General features: G+C 40.8%; 1 protein-coding gene across 1 annotated transcript; it reads right to left on the reverse strand.

The window, feature by feature from the left end:
• Nucleotides 1-1,379: 1,379 nt before the first annotated feature.
• Nucleotides 1,380-14,366, reverse strand: LOC146701601 (uncharacterized). The gene is made up of 4 exons (XM_085467907.1): nucleotides 13,898-14,366; nucleotides 5,429-5,534; nucleotides 2,836-3,600; nucleotides 1,380-2,514 (listed from the first exon to the last, which is right to left on the reverse strand). Exons 2-4 carry the CDS (start codon nucleotides 5,444-5,446, stop codon nucleotides 1,822-1,824), a joined length of 1,476 nt encoding a protein of 491 aa, XP_085324033.1. The 5' UTR covers nucleotides 5,447-5,534; nucleotides 13,898-14,366; the 3' UTR covers nucleotides 1,380-1,821.
• Nucleotides 14,367-19,338: the final 4,972 nt, after the last annotated feature.

Below are 19,338 nucleotides of genomic sequence, written 5' to 3' on the forward strand. Positions count from 1 at the left end.
CGTTTTTTAAACATGTTTCCATTTGTCACTTCAGTCTTTACTCTGAAATACAGGAAGAGAAATCATGGCTGAAACAACTTCTCATGAAACCAGGGGTGTGGTCCAACAGTCAGTTTTGGTGAGGAAGGTTCCTAACTGAGAGAAGTGACCCAGAAGTATCTGTGTAGCAGCCACAATGAATCAAGATCATGAGCTTTATTAACTGATCCAAGTCTATTCTTTCATCTTCTGTATTATTCAATTTGCATTGGTAATGCCCATTATTGTAATGCTTTTTTAGTTCAGTTCAGTTCAGTTCATTTTTATTTCAAACATTTCAAACATGTGCCTTCACAATCATTACAAAATATCATTCCATTATTTGTTTGAAAAGGAGTAGGCTGAAGTATTTACTTATTTGTCCCTACCCCCTCAAGTTTTACCTCTCATTCATTTAATTTTTTTTGTCTTAAATTAAACAAACAACATATAAACATATGAAGTAAAACAAAACATAACATACATAAATCAAAACAAGAAATTAGCAAGCCCCACCACAGTATAGTTTCTTTCATATGAAAAATACAAAATGTGTATATTTGCAGATACACAAGTTATGGAAAAACAACAAACCAAAACAAAACAAAATAACAAAAAAGAACCGCAACACCATTACCAGCAACATTACCGTCCTGGGTTAACCCCGTTTTCTTCATTCTTATACTTATTTAAAATTAGGTTTTTATATTTTACTTTAAACTGTTTTATGTTTTGACTGTCTTTTATTTCTTCTGTTAGACTGTTCCATAATTTAACTCCTGCAACTGAGATAGACATAGTTCTTAAAGTTGTTCTAGCACTTTGTATTCTTAAATTCCATTTCCCTCTTAAGTTATACCCACCTTCTCTTTCTATGAACAATTTACAGATTTCTTTGGGAAGCAATTTATTTCTTACTTTATACATTATCTGCGCTGTTTTAAGCTTCACCAAGTCTTGGAATTTGATAGCTTGCATTTTGACAAAGAGTGCATTTGTATGGTCCCTGTACCCTACATTATTTATTAATCTAATGGCCCTTTTCTGTATTATAGTTATTGTTTGTATGTTACTTTTTTAAGATGAGCAAAACTTTATTTTACTTTGGGTTAGATGGGATGAGTGATGGATGGAGGGAATTTTACTTCAGTCACAGAAATCCTAAATAGGAAGGAGGAGCAGAGTTACAGTGGATCACTATCCAGCAGGGAAACAAGATTTATTTCAATTTCTTGGGCAAAGAGTGAGATTTACGCAGTGGGCAAATTAGGGAGATGACACCATCAGATCCCGAGCCCTCCATGTGTTAATCAAGAAACTGCTGCTGTGCTACATCCATAAATAATGAATAAATTAGGAGCTGAAGCTAAAAGGACAGTTTATTTGTACCATCTTCATGTCAACACATTCAAGAACATCACAGATGAAAGAAACATTAAAAACTTCCACACTACATAAAGCAAGAAAAATAGTTTTTCTTTCAGGTGATTTCAGAAAAAACAAAACATCAAACACCTCCAAGACTCTCTTTGAAAGAACTAAAAACCTTTATTCTCATGGTCCAATCATGAGTGAACTCCCCGATGAAGCCTTGTGTGCTAAAACATGTCAGAGTTTAAAGGTTAAACATGAGTTTCCAAAACGTTTTGCTGGAGAACAATGAACTATTTGACTGAGTTTCAATTATTTATAGACGAGCAAAACCAGGACAGAGAAAAAAGGACAAAACTGACTCAGTAAAACGACAGAAAATAAGATCCCATGTAAATCTGTATTATGTAGAAGTTCAGCCCAGCAACCAGTTCAGTTCAACACAAGTTTAAATGATTCTATCTGAACTCTGTGGAGCCTGATCTCAAGCTTTTTGAGTCTGACACTGAAACCAGAGGATCTTTCTGTCTCTTCAGATTCACTGTGATCCAGTGATGGGAGTGATTTCAGCCCTGAGTGATCACGCTGATGTTTGCACAGAGCAGATAATTTAGTGAATGTTTGGGCACATTGGTAACAGTGAAACAGTTTATTAGTAACGTGGGATCGTTTGTGTTCGGAGTATGAACTGAGATTCCTGAAGCTCTTGTCACACTGGTCACAGCTGTAGTTTCCTTCCATGTGTGTACGTTCATGATTGTTACGACCATTTGACTGTGAGAAGCTTTTGTCACAGTGTCTGCACTTGTATGGTTTCTCTCCTGTGTGGACTCGTTTGTGTCTTTTAAGCTCCCTTGCAGTGGTGAAGGATGACCCACACTGATCACAGAGGTGCTTTTTAACCCCACTGTGAATCAGTTCATGTTTTTTTAACTCACTTGGTGTGGTGAAGCTTCTCCCACATTCTTTGCAGTATTGCAGTTTGTCTCCAGTGTGTCTACGTTGATGTATTTTTAGGGTGGCTTGCTGACTGAAAGTTTTTCCACAAAGGTCACAACGAAAGTCTTTCCCACCACCACAGTGATGACAGGGTTGAGAACTGGATCCATCTGTGTCGCTCTGCTTCTAAACAAAGACACAAAGACAGTGTAAGTCAGTCCTTCAACACTTTTATCCTGAACGTCGCCTGAAATAAAGAGCATCTCTGCAGACGTCCAATTACATTTGACTGTTTCAGTTAACACAGTTTACTGGGCTGCAATAACTACAATACTACCACCATAATACTACAGTAATACTAAAATCATAACTGACATGAAAATCTGAATAATCACTCAGAGCTGCTTTTCCATGCAGTAGAATTGCTAACATGCTAACACAGTTTAATGAGCAGAGTTGTTCCAAACAGTCAGGCTAAAATGACAAGATAACAATATAAATACATACCTCACAGTAACTGCACTTGTAGAGTCTCTTTCTGGTGTGGATCTGTTGGTGTAGTCTCAGGTAATGTGGAGCTTTAAAAGTCTTCTCACACAAGTCACATTTATAAGGTCGTCCCTCAGTGTGGATAAACATGTGTCGTTTTAACTGTGTGTCTGTAGCAAAGTATTTGCCACACTGTTCACAGCAGTACACATCATGTCTGGTGTGAATGCGTAGGTGTCTATTTAGGAACCCTCTCTGGCTGAAAGTTTTTCCACAGATGTCACAGCTGTATGCCTTAATTCCAGAGTGGGTAACTAGATGCCTCTGTAAGCTGCTACTGCAATTAAAAGCTCTGCCACACTGATCACAGCTGTACGCTTTAACTCCACTGTGGATGAGTTGGTGTCTTTTTAGGTAACGCTTCAAGGAAAAAGACTTTCCACACAAGTCACAGCTGAACGGTCTCTCTCCAGTGTGGATGACCTGATGCTGTTTTAGATGACCCTTCCTAGCAAACTCCTTCCCACACTCGTCACAGCTGTATGGCTTAATTCCAGAGTGGGTAAGTAGATGCTTCTGTAAGTTCCAACTGTGAGTAAAAGCTCTACCACACTGATCACAGCTGAACGGTCTCTCTCCAGTGTGGATGACCTGATGACGTTTTAGATTAGCCTTCAAAGTAAAATCCTTCCCACACTCGTCACAGGTGTGTTTTTTCTCTCCCTTTCTTCTGTGAGGTTTGTCGGCCTCCTGAGAGCGCTGACTTCTCGCTCCATGTTGGTCCTGCAGTGACAGAGATACAAACAGAGGCAGTGAGTGAAATGCAGTCGTGGAACAAACTCAACCTTCAAACTCCCTCCATTAACACTAGTTTTAAACCTGAAGGTGGAGTGTGGCACCAAACACCTTAAAGGTCTCTTATCCCCACCTGCTGGTAGTTCTAACACATTACATCCAACCTGCTGTTAAAAATAATTCATGACTGTTTAAACACTAAAATCATGCCCATCCCTCGTGATTGTACACACACACACACACACACACACACACACACACACACACACACAATCACATAAACAGACGCAAACTTTTATATTATTTTATAATTTATTTTATAGTGTTGTTTCCTATTACATATTTCTATAATTTGTATAGATTTATACATAATTATTCAGCGATAATAAATCTTATGTTTGTTTATTCAAAAAGAACCCCATTAGCTTCCATGTTGCTCGTCTTCCGTCAAATACAATCACATAAAATATTATACAATAAAGTGGATTCAAAATATCAACATGATTTGGCTCTTACATCCACAGTGAAGTTTCACAATTGTTAAAATATAAGCAATCAATAATAATAATAATATCAATAACATTGAGGCACATTACACAATTTTAAAAAACAAACCATCTCTTACAATATTTACAACAACTAAAAGCTCTTTAAATCAGCTTTTAAATGTTCATTGAAGTTTTGAATAGTTTGAATAATTCTCTAATTTTATAAGGCAATTTATTCCACTTAAAAGTTGCTCTAAATATAACAGTTTTACAAAAAGTTACTTTTAACTCGAGCATTTACTAAATTGCAGTTTGTTGAAAACTGTGTAATATCATTATGTATTTCATCTGGATACTGCAGCTGAGCAGAAATAAATGTGGTGTGTTTAACAGAATTGCTTTCTTTATAAATACAAGTAAGCCATAGAATATTTTAGTCTGTACAGGAAGCCAAGAAAGTTGATTATGCATTTTATCAATATTAGTATAGCATGAACATCTTAATACTAATCTGGACGCCTTATTCTGGACTAACTGAAGTCTGTTAAGATCTGTCTTATTAGCTGCTGACCAAATGATTGAACAATACTCCAGATGAGACATTACTAGTGCATTAATGACATCTTTCATAACTGAAGAAGTGATACACAAAGAGCATTTCATAGCCATAGCTATGCCTTGTCCCATTTTCTTAATAACAGAGTCGATGTGCTGAGACCATGAAAGGTGGTGATTTATGGTAACTTCTTATGAGCACCTGCAATCGTTCTGGTGCTGTGACATAAAAACAAACGCTGACCCGAGACTCTGGCACACAGTTTTGCCTCTTTTGCTCATTTTAATGTGTGATTAGTGCACAATCAGGGTGCCTTTCATGTAGGGCTGGGCTATATCATACCGTTGACGGTAATACCGGTATAATGTTGGGCAACGATAAGAAAATGAAATATCACGATAGAATATGGGTAAAACGCGCATGCGCAGTGCTTTTGTTTTCATACGCACATGGAGGAAAAAACATGGCGGTGACGGAGAATTAGAAGGGTGAAAGCGGATCGTTGAATGAAACAGATGAACCAGAATTGGTTTGTAAAAATGCTGCAACTTCAGTGGTGTGGAACTGGTTTAGCTTTCGTACGTCAGATACACAACAAACTCTATTTGTGGTAGGACATGCTAGCAGGCCGTCGTTATTACCGTGTTTTTTGTGGAGTTGTAAAGTATTTTGTCTAGTGTCAATTATATCATCAGCTACATCGTTATCGCAAATTTTCAAATGTATATCGTGATAAATATTTTTGGTCATATCGCCCTGCTCAGTCTGTCACCTTCTGTGTTGAGCTCATTGTTTCCTCTGTAGTGGCTGAGCTGAGTCCAAGTAGCTGAAAATGTTCCTCTGCTGCTCCGTCAGACTCTTCTCCTCCTGCTGATCAGCTGGGACACAAAACAGATCTTTGTTAGGCTCCACACTGCACTGAAGAGTCAAAGTGTCTCATATGTTCATCTGACAAGTAAAAGAACACATTTGTTTCCCGAGGTGGGAAACTTATTGGAAACAAACACAAAAGGCTTGAGCACCGATACCTGGCATTGCTGGCATTGCATCTTTCAATGCCAGCAATGGCAGGTATCAGTGCTCAAGCAAAGACAACTAACCTCCACCACTATTTTTTCATACGGGCAACCGCCCGTATCAAAAACCGCTACTGTGTGTGTCACAAGTTAATCTGGCTGTAGGCTATGGTACTTGGCCAGAGGTTGCGCTGGTTGACTTGACTCCATTTGAGTGCACAAAAAGTAAATTGCACACTTTAGTTGTGAAGCGAAATTGAAAATCGCCCGTATCAAAAACCGCTACTGCCTATACTACTGTGCTTTGATGTCGCTCGTAAAGGTGAAACGTTTGAGAACCACTGCTACAGAACAATGGAGATTTCCGTTATATGGTAAAGCCTGCAACTCACGTGATGCCCAGAATTGTACAATCCGATTGTTAAGTGATGACGGGACGAATCCTACTTCCGGGCCTAAAGTAGTCTGCGTTTAATATGGCTTTTGTGTTGTTAACATGTTTAATTAGATTAGATTAGATTAGATAGAACTTTATTAATCCCTCGGGTGGGTTCCTCTGGGACATTCGATTTCCAAAAAAGCACAGCACCGACAGAAGTTACAGAGTTACAGAATATTATATATATATACACACACACACACACACACACACACACACACACACACACACACACATATATAAATACAGAGACAATATAAATAAAATATACGAAGGTATACGAATATACGAATGTTATGTATTTTCTTCTATTTGATCTCAAAAAGCTCCTAAAACATTCAGTGATCACTGTTGACCTCCCTCGGCTTTTATTACCGCTAATCATTTATTTAAGCTCAGTTTTTAAAACCTTAGGATGTAACTACAGCCCAGCCCATACAGCAGTATATGAATGACTAACCTCGTATTGTGGATGGATTAGGGCTGGGCGATATATCGAGTTTTTAAAAAATATTGATATATTTTCATACGAGATATAAGATGTGACAATATTGTTTATATCGATATAGTCTATGTTATGTTATAATTATACTTGTGGAGCCGCAGGTTTGCCTCTCTTTCGTCCACTTTTGTCTCTACGCAATGTTACTCTGCCTCGCCTCTCATTCACTGAACACAACTCCGCCTCCCTCATTGCTTCACCTGCAGGCAATGACAAGATGAAAGCGGAAAATCTCCGTTAGCGAGTTACCGTGCGTGGGGCTGGACGGCGTCAACGTGTTAGCGAGCTAACCGCGCTAGCGAGCTAACCGCGCTAACGACATGCAGCCCGGAGGGGCTGCACGGCCTAAAATCCTTTCATTTTCTCAAAAATCGTCAGTGCGCCTTATGTATGAATTCTGGTTGTGCTTACTGACCGCGAACCGATTTTATGTGGTACACAGCGCTCAGCAATCTGTCAAAAAATGTTTTAATATGACTTTGCTAAGCTACGGAGCTGCACCGCTTGATGGATTGTCGGAGGATTACGCTACCGGGGAGGAGCCTCGCGGAGTGATACGTACTGTGTGTGTATAAGGACCACAAATGGCACCTGTTCAGAGACGTGGTGCAGCTGTGAAATCTGTCTCTTTGTTATTACGCTCAGCGTCTATTAGTTTACATTTTGACTGCACAATTGTGAGTTTTTTGTTATGCACAAAAACAACATTGTTTTCTTTTATTTATGGACCATGATTATTTAATAAATGCTGATAATTTATTTTTAAGTAATTTCTTCATGTACATCTACGCTGTATGTAAATAAAAGTGCCCGTGTGACATCTGGGACACAGTGTGACTAAGAACTCTCTTTTTGTTCTCAACTTATGGCTTTAAAAAAAATATCAAGATATATATCTTATATCGCCATCCAGCTAAAAAATATCGAGATATGAATTTTGGGTCATATCGCCCAGCCCTAGGATGGATTATCTCAGTTGTTCTCCTGGCTGAAGTTTGGTCGTTTTACAGCATCCTGCCATGCGATTACATTTGTTCCTGACCACCGAGTACACTCACATTAACTTTTATCGAGTGGAAAAAAAGTTAGCTTGTTTATATTATGCTAACATGGCTGTGTTGCTAGCGGTCACGTAGCACATCATTATATACCAGCTAGCCAAACTTCAGTAACCCTACAAACGTCACTGCTGTTAATTTTCCTGTCTTCATTTATGCTGGAAGTGATAACAGAGTTGTACGTTTTAATTTGTTTCCAAAACCCCGCAGTCAGGACATACTGGATTTAGATAGAAGCTAGCGAGCTAACTCCCTGCTAACTTCTAACTAGTGATGTGACGTTCTGTATCGAGGCTTTGAAGCGTGTGTCGAGTAATGGAGGAGGCGTTTCCGCGAAGCGCGTTGTCACTACCCGATCCGTAATAAACACTAGAGAATCAAAAAACCTAAAAGACAAAATTGATGGCATGTCCAAAACACTAAATCATTGGTTGACGAGAGATATTACAATTTTTGGACACAATCTATTATCCAAATCAGAGGGCGTCTCAAAGATGGTTTATCCAGCATACTCACTATACATTACCCTATACCCTAACTCTATAATCTATCAATTCATTTGGCGCAATAAAACACATTACATTAAAAAATCACAACTTGTCAAAGATTACGCTAAAGGTGGTATAAAGTCAATTGATTTTCAATCAATGGTTGGAGTATTTAAAATAAACTGGATAAAAGCCTTCCTCTTGAAACCTGACTCCATATGGTTCCATATCCCAAAAAATATTTTCAAAAAGATGGGAGGGTTGGATTTTCTCCTGAAATGTGATTTTGATATATTGAAGTTGCCTGTGAAACTGTCAGAATATCATAAGCAGGTCTTGTCTTATTGGAAGATGGTGTTTGCCCATAACTTTTCACCACATTGCTCCACCTTGTGGAATAACAGAACAATTACAATTAATAAGAAGTCATTGTTTATTAAAGAGTGGTTTGAAAAAAACATAATCTTTATAACAGACTTACTTGATGAAAGGGGTCAGTTTCTCTCAGTGGGTGTTTTTAATGCTAAGTTTAACATTCAGTGTTCCCTTAGAGAATATGACAAGGTTTGTAAGGCAATCCCCTTACCTCTGTTGAGTTTGATTCAAGGTTATTTGTATTACTCTAAGGCACATATTAGTCTACCTTCTTTACATCTAAACCAGATTCCTTTGACGGATAAAAACTGTAATAATAAAACCATGAACAAGATATTTAAAAACAAATTATTTCACGACTTTAACAGTAACACAAAACTAAAAGGGAGTAATGTTAAAATAACGAACAAATATACGCACTTTTTAAAATGGCCTATCCCCCCCAAAGTCAAAGAAATGCAATTTAAAATAATTAATGGATATTACCCAGCAGCTGAAATGCTTAAAAAAAGGTTTGGGTTTGAGGTAGAGCCATGTGGATTTTGTTCACAAAATGCGGAAAGTATTGATCATTTGTTTTTTTCCTGCTCAGTAACAACTGACTTCTGGCAAGATCTAGTAGACTGGTTGAGTATAAGAATAGATGGGATGACCCCACTGACTCTAACACAAGTTTTATTTAATAATGGTGATCCATCTAAGGAACTGTCCATGCTACACAAGGTGGTGATAATTATGGGCAAATACCACATACACAAATGCAAATGGCAAAGTAAAAGACCTTCCCTAACTGTATTGAAAATTGAATTAAAATCTTTTTTGTCATCTTTAGAATTACTGAGGGATTCATGTAAAGAGGCTGCTTTGATATGCGACAATGGGACTCAATCTCTATCCTTTTAATGATTGTGTTTTTGGTGTACTAAGTAAGCCACATGTATGTTAAAGTGTTCGCAGAAAGGAAACTGTTATATGTCATAAAAATGGCCTTCATATATTTATGTATATGTATATATGTGTTTTGTTTTTGTTTTGTTTTTTTTGTTTTTGTTTTGTTTTTTTTTCGTTTGGTTTCTTATTCAACCTTTTCGAGATGTTGTTGCACAAATGTTGTCTCCCAACGAGAGATTGTAATATGTGCATAAATTTAATTAAAGTATTAAAAAACAAAAAATAAAATAAAAATAAAATAAAAATAAAATAAAAAAAGAGAAAAAAACAACAAAAAAAAAAACTACCCGATCCGTACCGGAAACCCGATCGGTACCCCGCATGCGCGTAAGGTTTCTACTTCCGGTCGTAGCGTTTTACGATAGTTATGGGTCAGAGTATCTGTTAAGATGTTAAGAATAACAAGTATATCTTAAAATGTTTGCAATAATGAAGCATTTCAGTACAATGTAGACAAAAACGAAAAATAAAAAGAAAGTTACGGATCAGGACTCTCCGATCCTTACTGCGCGTGTGTAAAGTCTGACCGTACAAATCGGGTCAACCCGATCCGTACCGCGCATGTGCAGATGTTTTCTTCTTCTTCTGTTCGTTTAATGGCAGTTTACTCCCCAGTGTACGAGGATACCGCCACCTGCTGACGGAGCGAATAAACCCTATTATAAACTGAATTATCGTCATTACAAACGTGTGTTAAATCTGATTTAGCGATAGTCGAGTGTGTTTATGCTTGTCTGTGAGGAGAGGATTGTTGGAATAGTGATGATGATGTGCGCTATCACTGTCAATTGTCAGTAAACACTTAATCTGGCTGATGAATCTACACGTGAGATATTACAAAGTCTGCATTATTAACTCTGTAATTAGGCGCCATTCTTCTTATTTTACGGCGCTGTTGCTCAATCGGGGGACACTCTCTGTTGAGGAGAAAAGCATGAATTTCTTTGTATACGAATTATCCATTGTTTAAATGTCCCGGGCAGTCGAAAAGGAGGCAGAGCTGTTGAGAAATGCTATGAGCTAACTGGGCGCTAACCGTATCATTCAAATATATTGAATGTCGCAATGTTGGCAAAGAGAGGAAGTGACGTAAGATTTGCGCATGCGGGGTACCGATCGGGTTTCCGGTACGGATCGGGTAGTGACACGCGTATCGAGGCTTGCTTCATTTATGGAAGGAGCTGAAAATGATGACGTCCGAAGCCTCGCTGCCCGGCTGTACCACGTGACTGGTTCAGGAAGCGGCTCGAACTTTGCCGCGAGCTATGACAGCGATATAAACCCCTCAGACCCCATTCAAAATGTGGGCGTTTGATGGAGAGTTGCGGTTAGTGAGAGTTAGAGACAGTTTAGAGGTTTAGGAGAGTGAGGAGAGAAAGTCAGGAGAGAATGGAGCCAGCTACAAAGAGAAGGATATCCTCCCCTGTGTGGGAACATTTTGAGCTTATATCTCCCAACAAGGTATGTAAATTTCCACAGAAGATGTATTTTCATAATACTGATGGTGCAATAAAAAATATGTTAAGCTGTCTGTACTTTTGTACAAGGTGAAGTGTTTGCTATGTGCCAGGGAGCTGGGATATAACAACAACACCTCATCCATGCTTAGGCACTACAGAGCTTTGCATGAGAATAAGGGGGACACCGATTGTGGAGCAAGACCAGGTGAGCCATCAAATCCAATGATAATATAGGATGCAGTAATGTTACTAAATGATATAACAATATTATACAACTGTTATAAGTTACGTGTGTGATATTTATATTTGTGCTTTATCTTTATTGTCTTTCCTCAGGAGAACAATCTCAAATAGATGAAGACCTGGTCAGCATGGTGATTGAGGACTCCCAGCCATTTAGCATTGTGGAGGACAAAGGATTCAAAAGATTTGTTAAGTCATTAAATCCTAGCTATGTTCTCCCCACTAAAAAGGTCATAAAAGCAGTGAAGATTTCGTTTCTACAGAGTTAAATGTGAACAGGCAGGACTGAGGCTCAAAGCCTCAGTGTGTAGCTACACTACACACTGCTTCACAGCCACGTCGTACTTTAGAACAAAATGTTTTTACTTTCCTTTAGGCCCTGAAAGTCATGGTGGAGGCCAGGTACCAGGAGATGAAGGAGAAAGCTAAGGCCAGCGTTGAGAAGGCAGCAGCTGTGAGTCTGACATCAGATTTGTGGACCTCCATCAACACAGAGGCCTATCTTGCAGTCACCTGCCATTTTGTTGATGAGTCCAGCACATTAAACACCGTTGTTTTAGGAGTGCAATATTTTCCTAATGCACACACTGCAGAAAACATTGCACAGGTGAAAGGCTCACTCATGGCAGAATGGGCAATTACTGACAAAGTCACATGCCTAGTAACAGATGGGGCTGCCAATATGGGGGCTTGTGCAAGGGAGCTAAGACTTAAACATGCCATATGCATAGCTCACACCCTGAACTTAGTGGTGAAGAAGGCCCTTGACCAGACCCCTGAGCTCTCTGACATCCGAGCCAAGCCCAGGAAGATCATGGGATATTTCAGGAGCAGTACCTCTGCAAAGGTAAGTTCTTAAGTGGCCTATGTCATCTGAGGAATTTGGTATAATTTCAGAGTGTCTGGTTGTCCTAGCACCATTTAACGATGCAACCACTGAGCTCTCTCAGGAAAAAAGGGTGTCTGGGTCAAAGGTCATACCTTTGCTCACTACGCTGGATCATTGCCTCAATGAACAAATGGAAAAACCACCATCCATTGGATCTTCCCTGGCTCAGAAGCTTAGGATGCTATTGAGAGAGAAGCTAGATAAAATACAGACCATGAGCATTATGTTCCTTGCGACACTGCTGGACCCAAGGTTCAGAAAACTCGGGTTTCTCAGCCCTGCAAGAGCTAGCAAAGCAGAAAAAAGACTGAAAGCAGAATGTGCTTCTGTAATGAGGGCCTCCACCACCTCTTCCTCCGCACCACCACCACAGCCATCAACGTCACAATCTGTTGAGGCTGTTTCCCACAGTACCATTGTTATTGCATTTTAGTTGCATTTATAGAAACTGAATGTTGGGTTTTCCACTGTATCTATTATTGTATGATCTACTGTACAATATAATGCGCCGTGAGGCGACTGTTGTTATTTGGCACTATAGACATAACATTGAATTGAAAATTGAATTGGTAGTATCTCATAAGACTCTCCTTTTTGTTTAGGTAACAACCTGCGGCGTCGCCTGGATGAGAGTGTCAGGCAGACACAGACACAAAATGTGACAGCAGACGCAAATATTGAGGTCCAACGGTACATGATGGAGCCAAATATTGGAAGGCTGGAGGACCCCCTTAAATACTGGGAGAGACAGAAATATGTCTACCCTCACTTATATAAGTTAGCACTGACATACCTGTGTACCCCTGCCTCATCTGTGCCCTGTGAGCGAGTGTTTTCAAAGGCAGGGGAAATATTGTCCAGAAAAAGAAATCGCCTACGACCTGCCACAGTGGAGAAACTGTTGTTTTTAAATAAAAACCAATGATGTGTCCCCTAAACACTAATCACTGTCCTTGCCTCAATGTTACAAAAGCACAACCACTGTCCACACCTCACCTCACAGCATATGATCATTTCCATTTTAGGCATTTCCAAATAATCATTTTCCATACTGCCAGCATAAATATACACAGTATACTGCCATCACTACAATATAGATGTTTTACACACTGCTTTTGTTGTTGACATTTACAGGCTGTGTGCAAAATGCCACACTCTTCAAATTCATGCCAACTAATATTTTTACATCCAGTAGGTGTCCTGCTAGAGCAAATGAAGCTTCAAGAAGCTTCGCGTTGGGGTGAACCAATTGGATGAAAAGCTTCAGTGCTTCATGAGGCTTCATCTGCCCATCACTACTTCTAACTCCGTTAAATGTCATAAATTCCGTTTTCATGGATGCCTGGATGTTAAACTCAATTGTTACACCTGGTAGAGCAGAACGCTGATCATTTTATTAAAGATGAAAGACTTAAGACAGTTTTTCAACTCTCAGTAATGCCACAGTGATCGTTTGATACATGGACCTGCAGCGGAGTTTAGGTCCAGACACGGCTAGTGACGTCAGACTGAAAAACCGGATACTGATGCTCGAGAGCGCGCGTGTGATGCAAGTATGTGTAGAGTGTTGAGCGCGTGATCAGTGGTGAGAAAAACAACTCACGAAACTTGACCTTTCTTTACTCGTGGCTCACTTGCACTTCTAATATATTCGTTTGCACACTTACACACACCCAGCAGCTGTTTCCTGTTTTGCTACACTCTGGAGAGCCTCGCCTTTAACGGTTTCCTCTCACAGAGAGCAACAGAAAACTTCATTCAGAAAACTTCGAAAAACTCGAGATTGACTGATCTCAGTTCAAAGTTACCTTGACACTTACCTTTAGATGTGAGAGGTAGCGATGGTCCGCTTGAAGCTGACGCTCCGGTGCGTGTGTGAAAAAGATCAACACTAGTGATGTGCGAATCACTCAGGACTCGCTCACCCCCTCCCTCGTGGCTCACAGCTTCTTCTTCTTCTTGGTTGGCAACCAATGTTAAGGCGCATTACCGCCCCCTGGCTCACAGCGCAGTGGACATTTAGATGAGAAAATATATATTTGACACACTTAAGGAAAATACTAATAAAATACAAATAAACAAAATAAATGTTTATTAAGCAATTTTGATAAGAAATTGCTTAATTTTAGAAATGTTTTTGCTCTTTGTTCTCTATAAAATAGTTGGGGTTTTTTTGGTTTTTTTAATCATTCATCTTAGCAGTGGGATTTACATGAAAAGGGAAACAAATTAAGTTTGAGTGAAAATGTAAAATTTTTGCACTCTCTGGTCAACTGACTCAGTGAATCAAATGACTCAACACATCCGATTCACTTTGATGAGTGACTCATTAACACTCGATTCAGTAAAAAGAATCAAATTTAGCATCACTAATCAACACGCTGCTTCAGAAGCACCGTGTGCAGGCTTGATTCGTTTGGCTAGAGTCACGTGTTTAGTGACGTCTGAAGCTTCATTTAGAATGTACTTTTTTTTTTTAATTGAACTTTATTGAACACACAATAAGTATACAACATACAAACAGATGAAGTTTACGAAAGAACAGAACATGAACATACAAATCAGGGGTAAATAAATTATCATATGAGTACACGAAAAAATCAGCATATATAAATATTGTTCTGTGAGCCTTTTTGTTGGTTGAGTCTGATATTGATTGTATGTACTATTCCATATCCTTATAAAAAGGCAGAAATATGGTGTTTTATTAATAAACTTACATTTATGGATAAAAAATTTAGCTAAAAGTATGAAAAAATTTATTATAAAAAACATTTATCATTCTTCCTGGAGAACTTAAAGAAAAAGAATAGAACATTTTCCCATCATTAAGAAAACTCCCTTAAAATATGGACAATAACAAAACTGTTAAATTCCTTCCAGAATCTCTGTGTAGAGGAACAGTACCAAAAAAGATGTGTCACAGTTTCTGGATGATCCCCACAGAAAGTGCAATTAGTATTTATGTCTCTTTTCAATTTTACATATAGTGACTGGCTGGGTAACATTTATGAAGAATTTTACATGAGATCTCCTTCACCTTGTTTACAATTAGATATTTATGGGATCATCCAGTCTGTCTTCCAGGTGATATCTGGAACATGTCGGTTCCAGTAAGATATTATATATATGAGAGAGACACGATATCTTCTTGGAATAAACTACGTATTCTCTTATTGCTGTTACCAAGTTCCTGTGAAAAGCAGATTTTTCCCACTGCTGACTCAGCTGGATCAGAGAGAGTGACTGAGGTAGATATTGACCTGTCAGTGTTTTTATATAACATTAAAGTACCTGAGGGTATGGCACCAAGCACCATGGAGAATTCCCAAACGCTGCTTGGAAAATTATATAGTGTAAGGGATTCATTGTAAGTAAGTCGTACTCCCTCTTTATTAACCAGCTGAGCCACCAATAGGATCCCATTTTGGATCCAGGTTTCCAGGAAAAGTGATAATAAAAGAAATAAAATATCTCTGTTGTTATGGTTTTTCCATATAAAATTAAAGAGCATGCGGTCAATGTCTTTACTAATCTTCTTATCCAGATGTAAGGAGAGAGCAGCATATGCCAGTTGGAATATCCCTTCAGCTTTAATAATTAACACTCTACCTTTCAGAGATAAATTCCTTTGCAGCCACTGGTTGAACTTTTTTCATGTTTTTTGTATAATCGGATTGAAGTTTGACGAGCATCTTGACTTTTGGTCTTTGGATATTAACAGTCCTGGGTATGTGACTTCTTGTTTAACAAGATGGCGCCGGTGAGGTCGGCTGCCGTCACGACTGCTCCGACCACCTTTTCTTTGTCTTTGTTTTTTAAGTTAGTTTTCAGCGTTTCTAAATCGGCAAAATCATCACCATTGGATACATTAGGTATGACAGAGACACTCTTGTTTCTATTGGTATAACAATGTACTCACAATTCGAAGTTTTTGACTCCGGATCCGAGCTGGCCGAGTGAGATCTTGAGGGAGAACAAAGGACGGCCTCGAGGGAAACGAGCCGGCGTCAGGAACAGGCTGAGAGCTCGTGCACACCGCACACCTCTGCCTAGCATCCTGCTCGCCAACGTCCAGTCACTGGAGAACAAGCTTGATGACCTCGGGGCCAGGATAGAGAGACATTTGGGACTGCAATCTCCTCTGCTTCATCGAGACATGGCTGAAGCCAGCCGGCCAAGTTCTTCTCGGTTCACTGCATGGACAGGACACGGGACTCGGAGAAGTCAAGGGGAGGCGGCGTGTGTTTAATGGTGAACAACAATTGGTGCAACAGTGCAAACGCTGTTCCTCTCACACGCTCCTGCACACCAAATCTGGAACTACTGTCCATCATGTGTCGTACTTTTTATCTACCTCGAGAATTTACATCTGTCATTATAAGTCCCGTTTATATTCCACCACAAGCGGACACGGTCACCGCCTTATGCGAGCTGTATGAGGCATTCACACAGCACCAGACACAACACTGGGATGCTGCGCTTATTGTGATGGGGGACTTTAATAGCGCCAACCTCAAACGCGCAGCGCCGAACTTTTATCAACACATCACCTGCCCCACCAGAGGTGAAATGACACTGGACCACTGCTACACTACGGTCAAGGACGGCTAAAAGGCACAATCCCGCCCTCCGTTTGGCAAATCCGATCACGCCGCCATCTTCCTCATGCCAAAATACAAACAAAGGCTGAAACAGGAAGTTCCGGTTCAGAGGAAGGTCGCGCGCTGGACGGATCAATTGGTGGCCGCGTTACAGGACGCACTCGATGACGCAGACTGGGGCATGTTCAGAAACAGCTCCGACGATGACGTCAACGTGTTTACGGAAGCGGTTGTGGGATTCATCGGGAAACTAGCGGATGATACCGTGGAGACAAAGACTATCACAACGTTTCCCAACCAGAAGCCGTGGGTGGATAAAACCATCCGCGACGCTCTGAGATCCCGCACCGCTGCCTACAACACGGGACTCACGACGGGGGACATGGACCCGTACAAAGCCGCGTCATATAACGTGCGGAAGGCGGTGAAAGAGGCGAAGCAGCGCTACGGGAGGAAACTAGAGTCACAACTCCAACAGAGTGACTCTAGGAGCCTGTGGCAGGGACTAAGGACAATAACGGATTATAAAGCACCAACAACCGGTATGACGAACGCGGCCGTGACTGCAGCTAAGGACTCCAACGATGCTAGTGCTAGCGGCGCTAATAACTGCAGACAGGAAGATACTGCCAGCACCGGAAACGTGCTCGTCATCTCCGAGCATGAAGTAAGGAGAGCCTTCAAGAGAGTGAACACCAGGAAAGCAGCAGGACCAGACGGCATCCCAGGTCGTATCCTAAGAGACTGCACATACCAGCTAGCTCCTGTGTTCACTGAGATATTCAACATCTCTTTATCTCAGTCGGTGATCCCCACATGCTTCAAAGAGTCCATCGTTGTTCCTGTCCCGAAGAAACCCCACCCTGCTTCTCTCAATGACTATCGCCCTGTAGCCCTCACCTCAGTAGTGATGAAGTGCTTTGAACGCCTGGTCAGAGACTTCATCATTTCTTCACTACCAGACACACTGGACCCACTACAGTTCGCTTACCGTCCAAATCGTTCCACAGACGATGCCATCTCTCATCTCCTCCACACATCACTCACTCACTTGGACACTAGAAGGGGGAATTATGTTAAAATGCTCTTCATAGACTACAGCTCTGCATTTAATACCATAATTCCCTCCACACTCACCACCAAGCTGGAGCATCTGGGACTCAGCTCATCTATGTGTCTGTGGATCTCCAACTTCCTAACTGGCAGACCACAGGCAGTAAGGATGGGCGGACATGTCTCAGCCTCCACCACTCTCAGCACTGGAGCCCCCCAGGGGTGTGTTCTGAGCCCCCTGCTGTACTCTCTGTACACATATGACTGTGTGGCCACTACCAGCTACACCACCATCATCAAGTTTGCTGACGACACCGTCGTGGTGGGCCTGATCTCTGATAACAACGAGACGGCCTACCTGAAGGAGATTAGGAATCTGGAGAACTGGTGCCAGAGGAACAACCTCCTTCTAAACGTCAGTAAGACAAAGGAGCTGATAGTGGACTTCAGCACTAAGCAGGAGAGGAACTACCAGACCCCCGTCATCAACGAGTGCCCAGTGGAGAGAGTGGACAGCTTCAAATACCTCGGAGTTCACATCACACAGGACCTGTCATGGTCCTGTCACATCAACACCGTGGTGAAAAAGGCCCGACAGCGTCTCTACCACCTCAGACGCTTGAGAGGCTTCCAACTGCCCTCCAAGGTGCTCGGGAACTTTTACTCCTGCACCATAGAGAGCATCCTGGCGGGAAACATCTTAACCTGGTTCGGGAACAGCACCATGCAGGACAGACGAGCTCTACAGAGGGTTGTGCGGTCAGCTGAGCGCAACATCCGCTCCGAGCTCCCTGACCTGCACTCAATCTACAGCAGGCGGTGCTGGACCAAGGCCAGGAAGATCGTGAAGGACCTCAGCCATCCCAACAACAGACTGTTCTCTCTGCTGAGGTCAGGAAAGCGATTCCGCTCCCTGAAGACCAACACAGAGAGACTGAGGAGGAGCTTCTTCCCGCAGGCGATACGGTCTCTCAATCACACCACCACACAGTACTGACCCACACATGGTTCTTACACACACTGGACATTCTGGACATTGTTTTCACTTCATCACTTAAATCACTTTAAGCATATTTGCACTGCACAAGACACTAAATAATGTGGTTTGCACAACACTGGTCATTATATTCTTCATTTCCAGTTAATACTTGTACAGCTGCTGTTATTGTGTATATGATATTTATATTTCTTCATACATTCTTATATATTTCTATACTGTGTATTGTGTATTTTGTTGTACAGTTAGGCTACGTTCACACTGCAGGCGAAAGCGCATCAAATCCGATTTTTTTGACCCTATGCGACCCATATCGATCATGCTATGACAGTGTGAACGCCACAAATCCGATATTTTCAAATCCGATCTGGGTCACTTTCGTATGTGGTACTGAATCCGATACATATCAGATGTTTTAGAAAGCGACTGCTGTGTGAACGATCAAGTCGCATTAAATCCGTCTTTTACGTCACCGACAAGAGACAGATGCCAATTATCACCTCCAGAAAGGCGCCCGAGAAGACATCGCGAACGCTTCCTGTCCACCCAGTGTAGATGTCAGTGAAACTATTGGGAAGACGACGTGAACATTTTATTTATACTGTAT

This window comes from Copadichromis virginalis, linkage group LG9 (genome assembly GCF_057382275.1).
Source record: "Copadichromis virginalis isolate Kocher_CV1m ecotype Utaka linkage group LG9, C_Virginalis_male_GT1.1, whole genome shotgun sequence".
Taxonomy (NCBI): Eukaryota; Metazoa; Chordata; class Actinopteri; order Cichliformes; family Cichlidae; genus Copadichromis; species Copadichromis virginalis.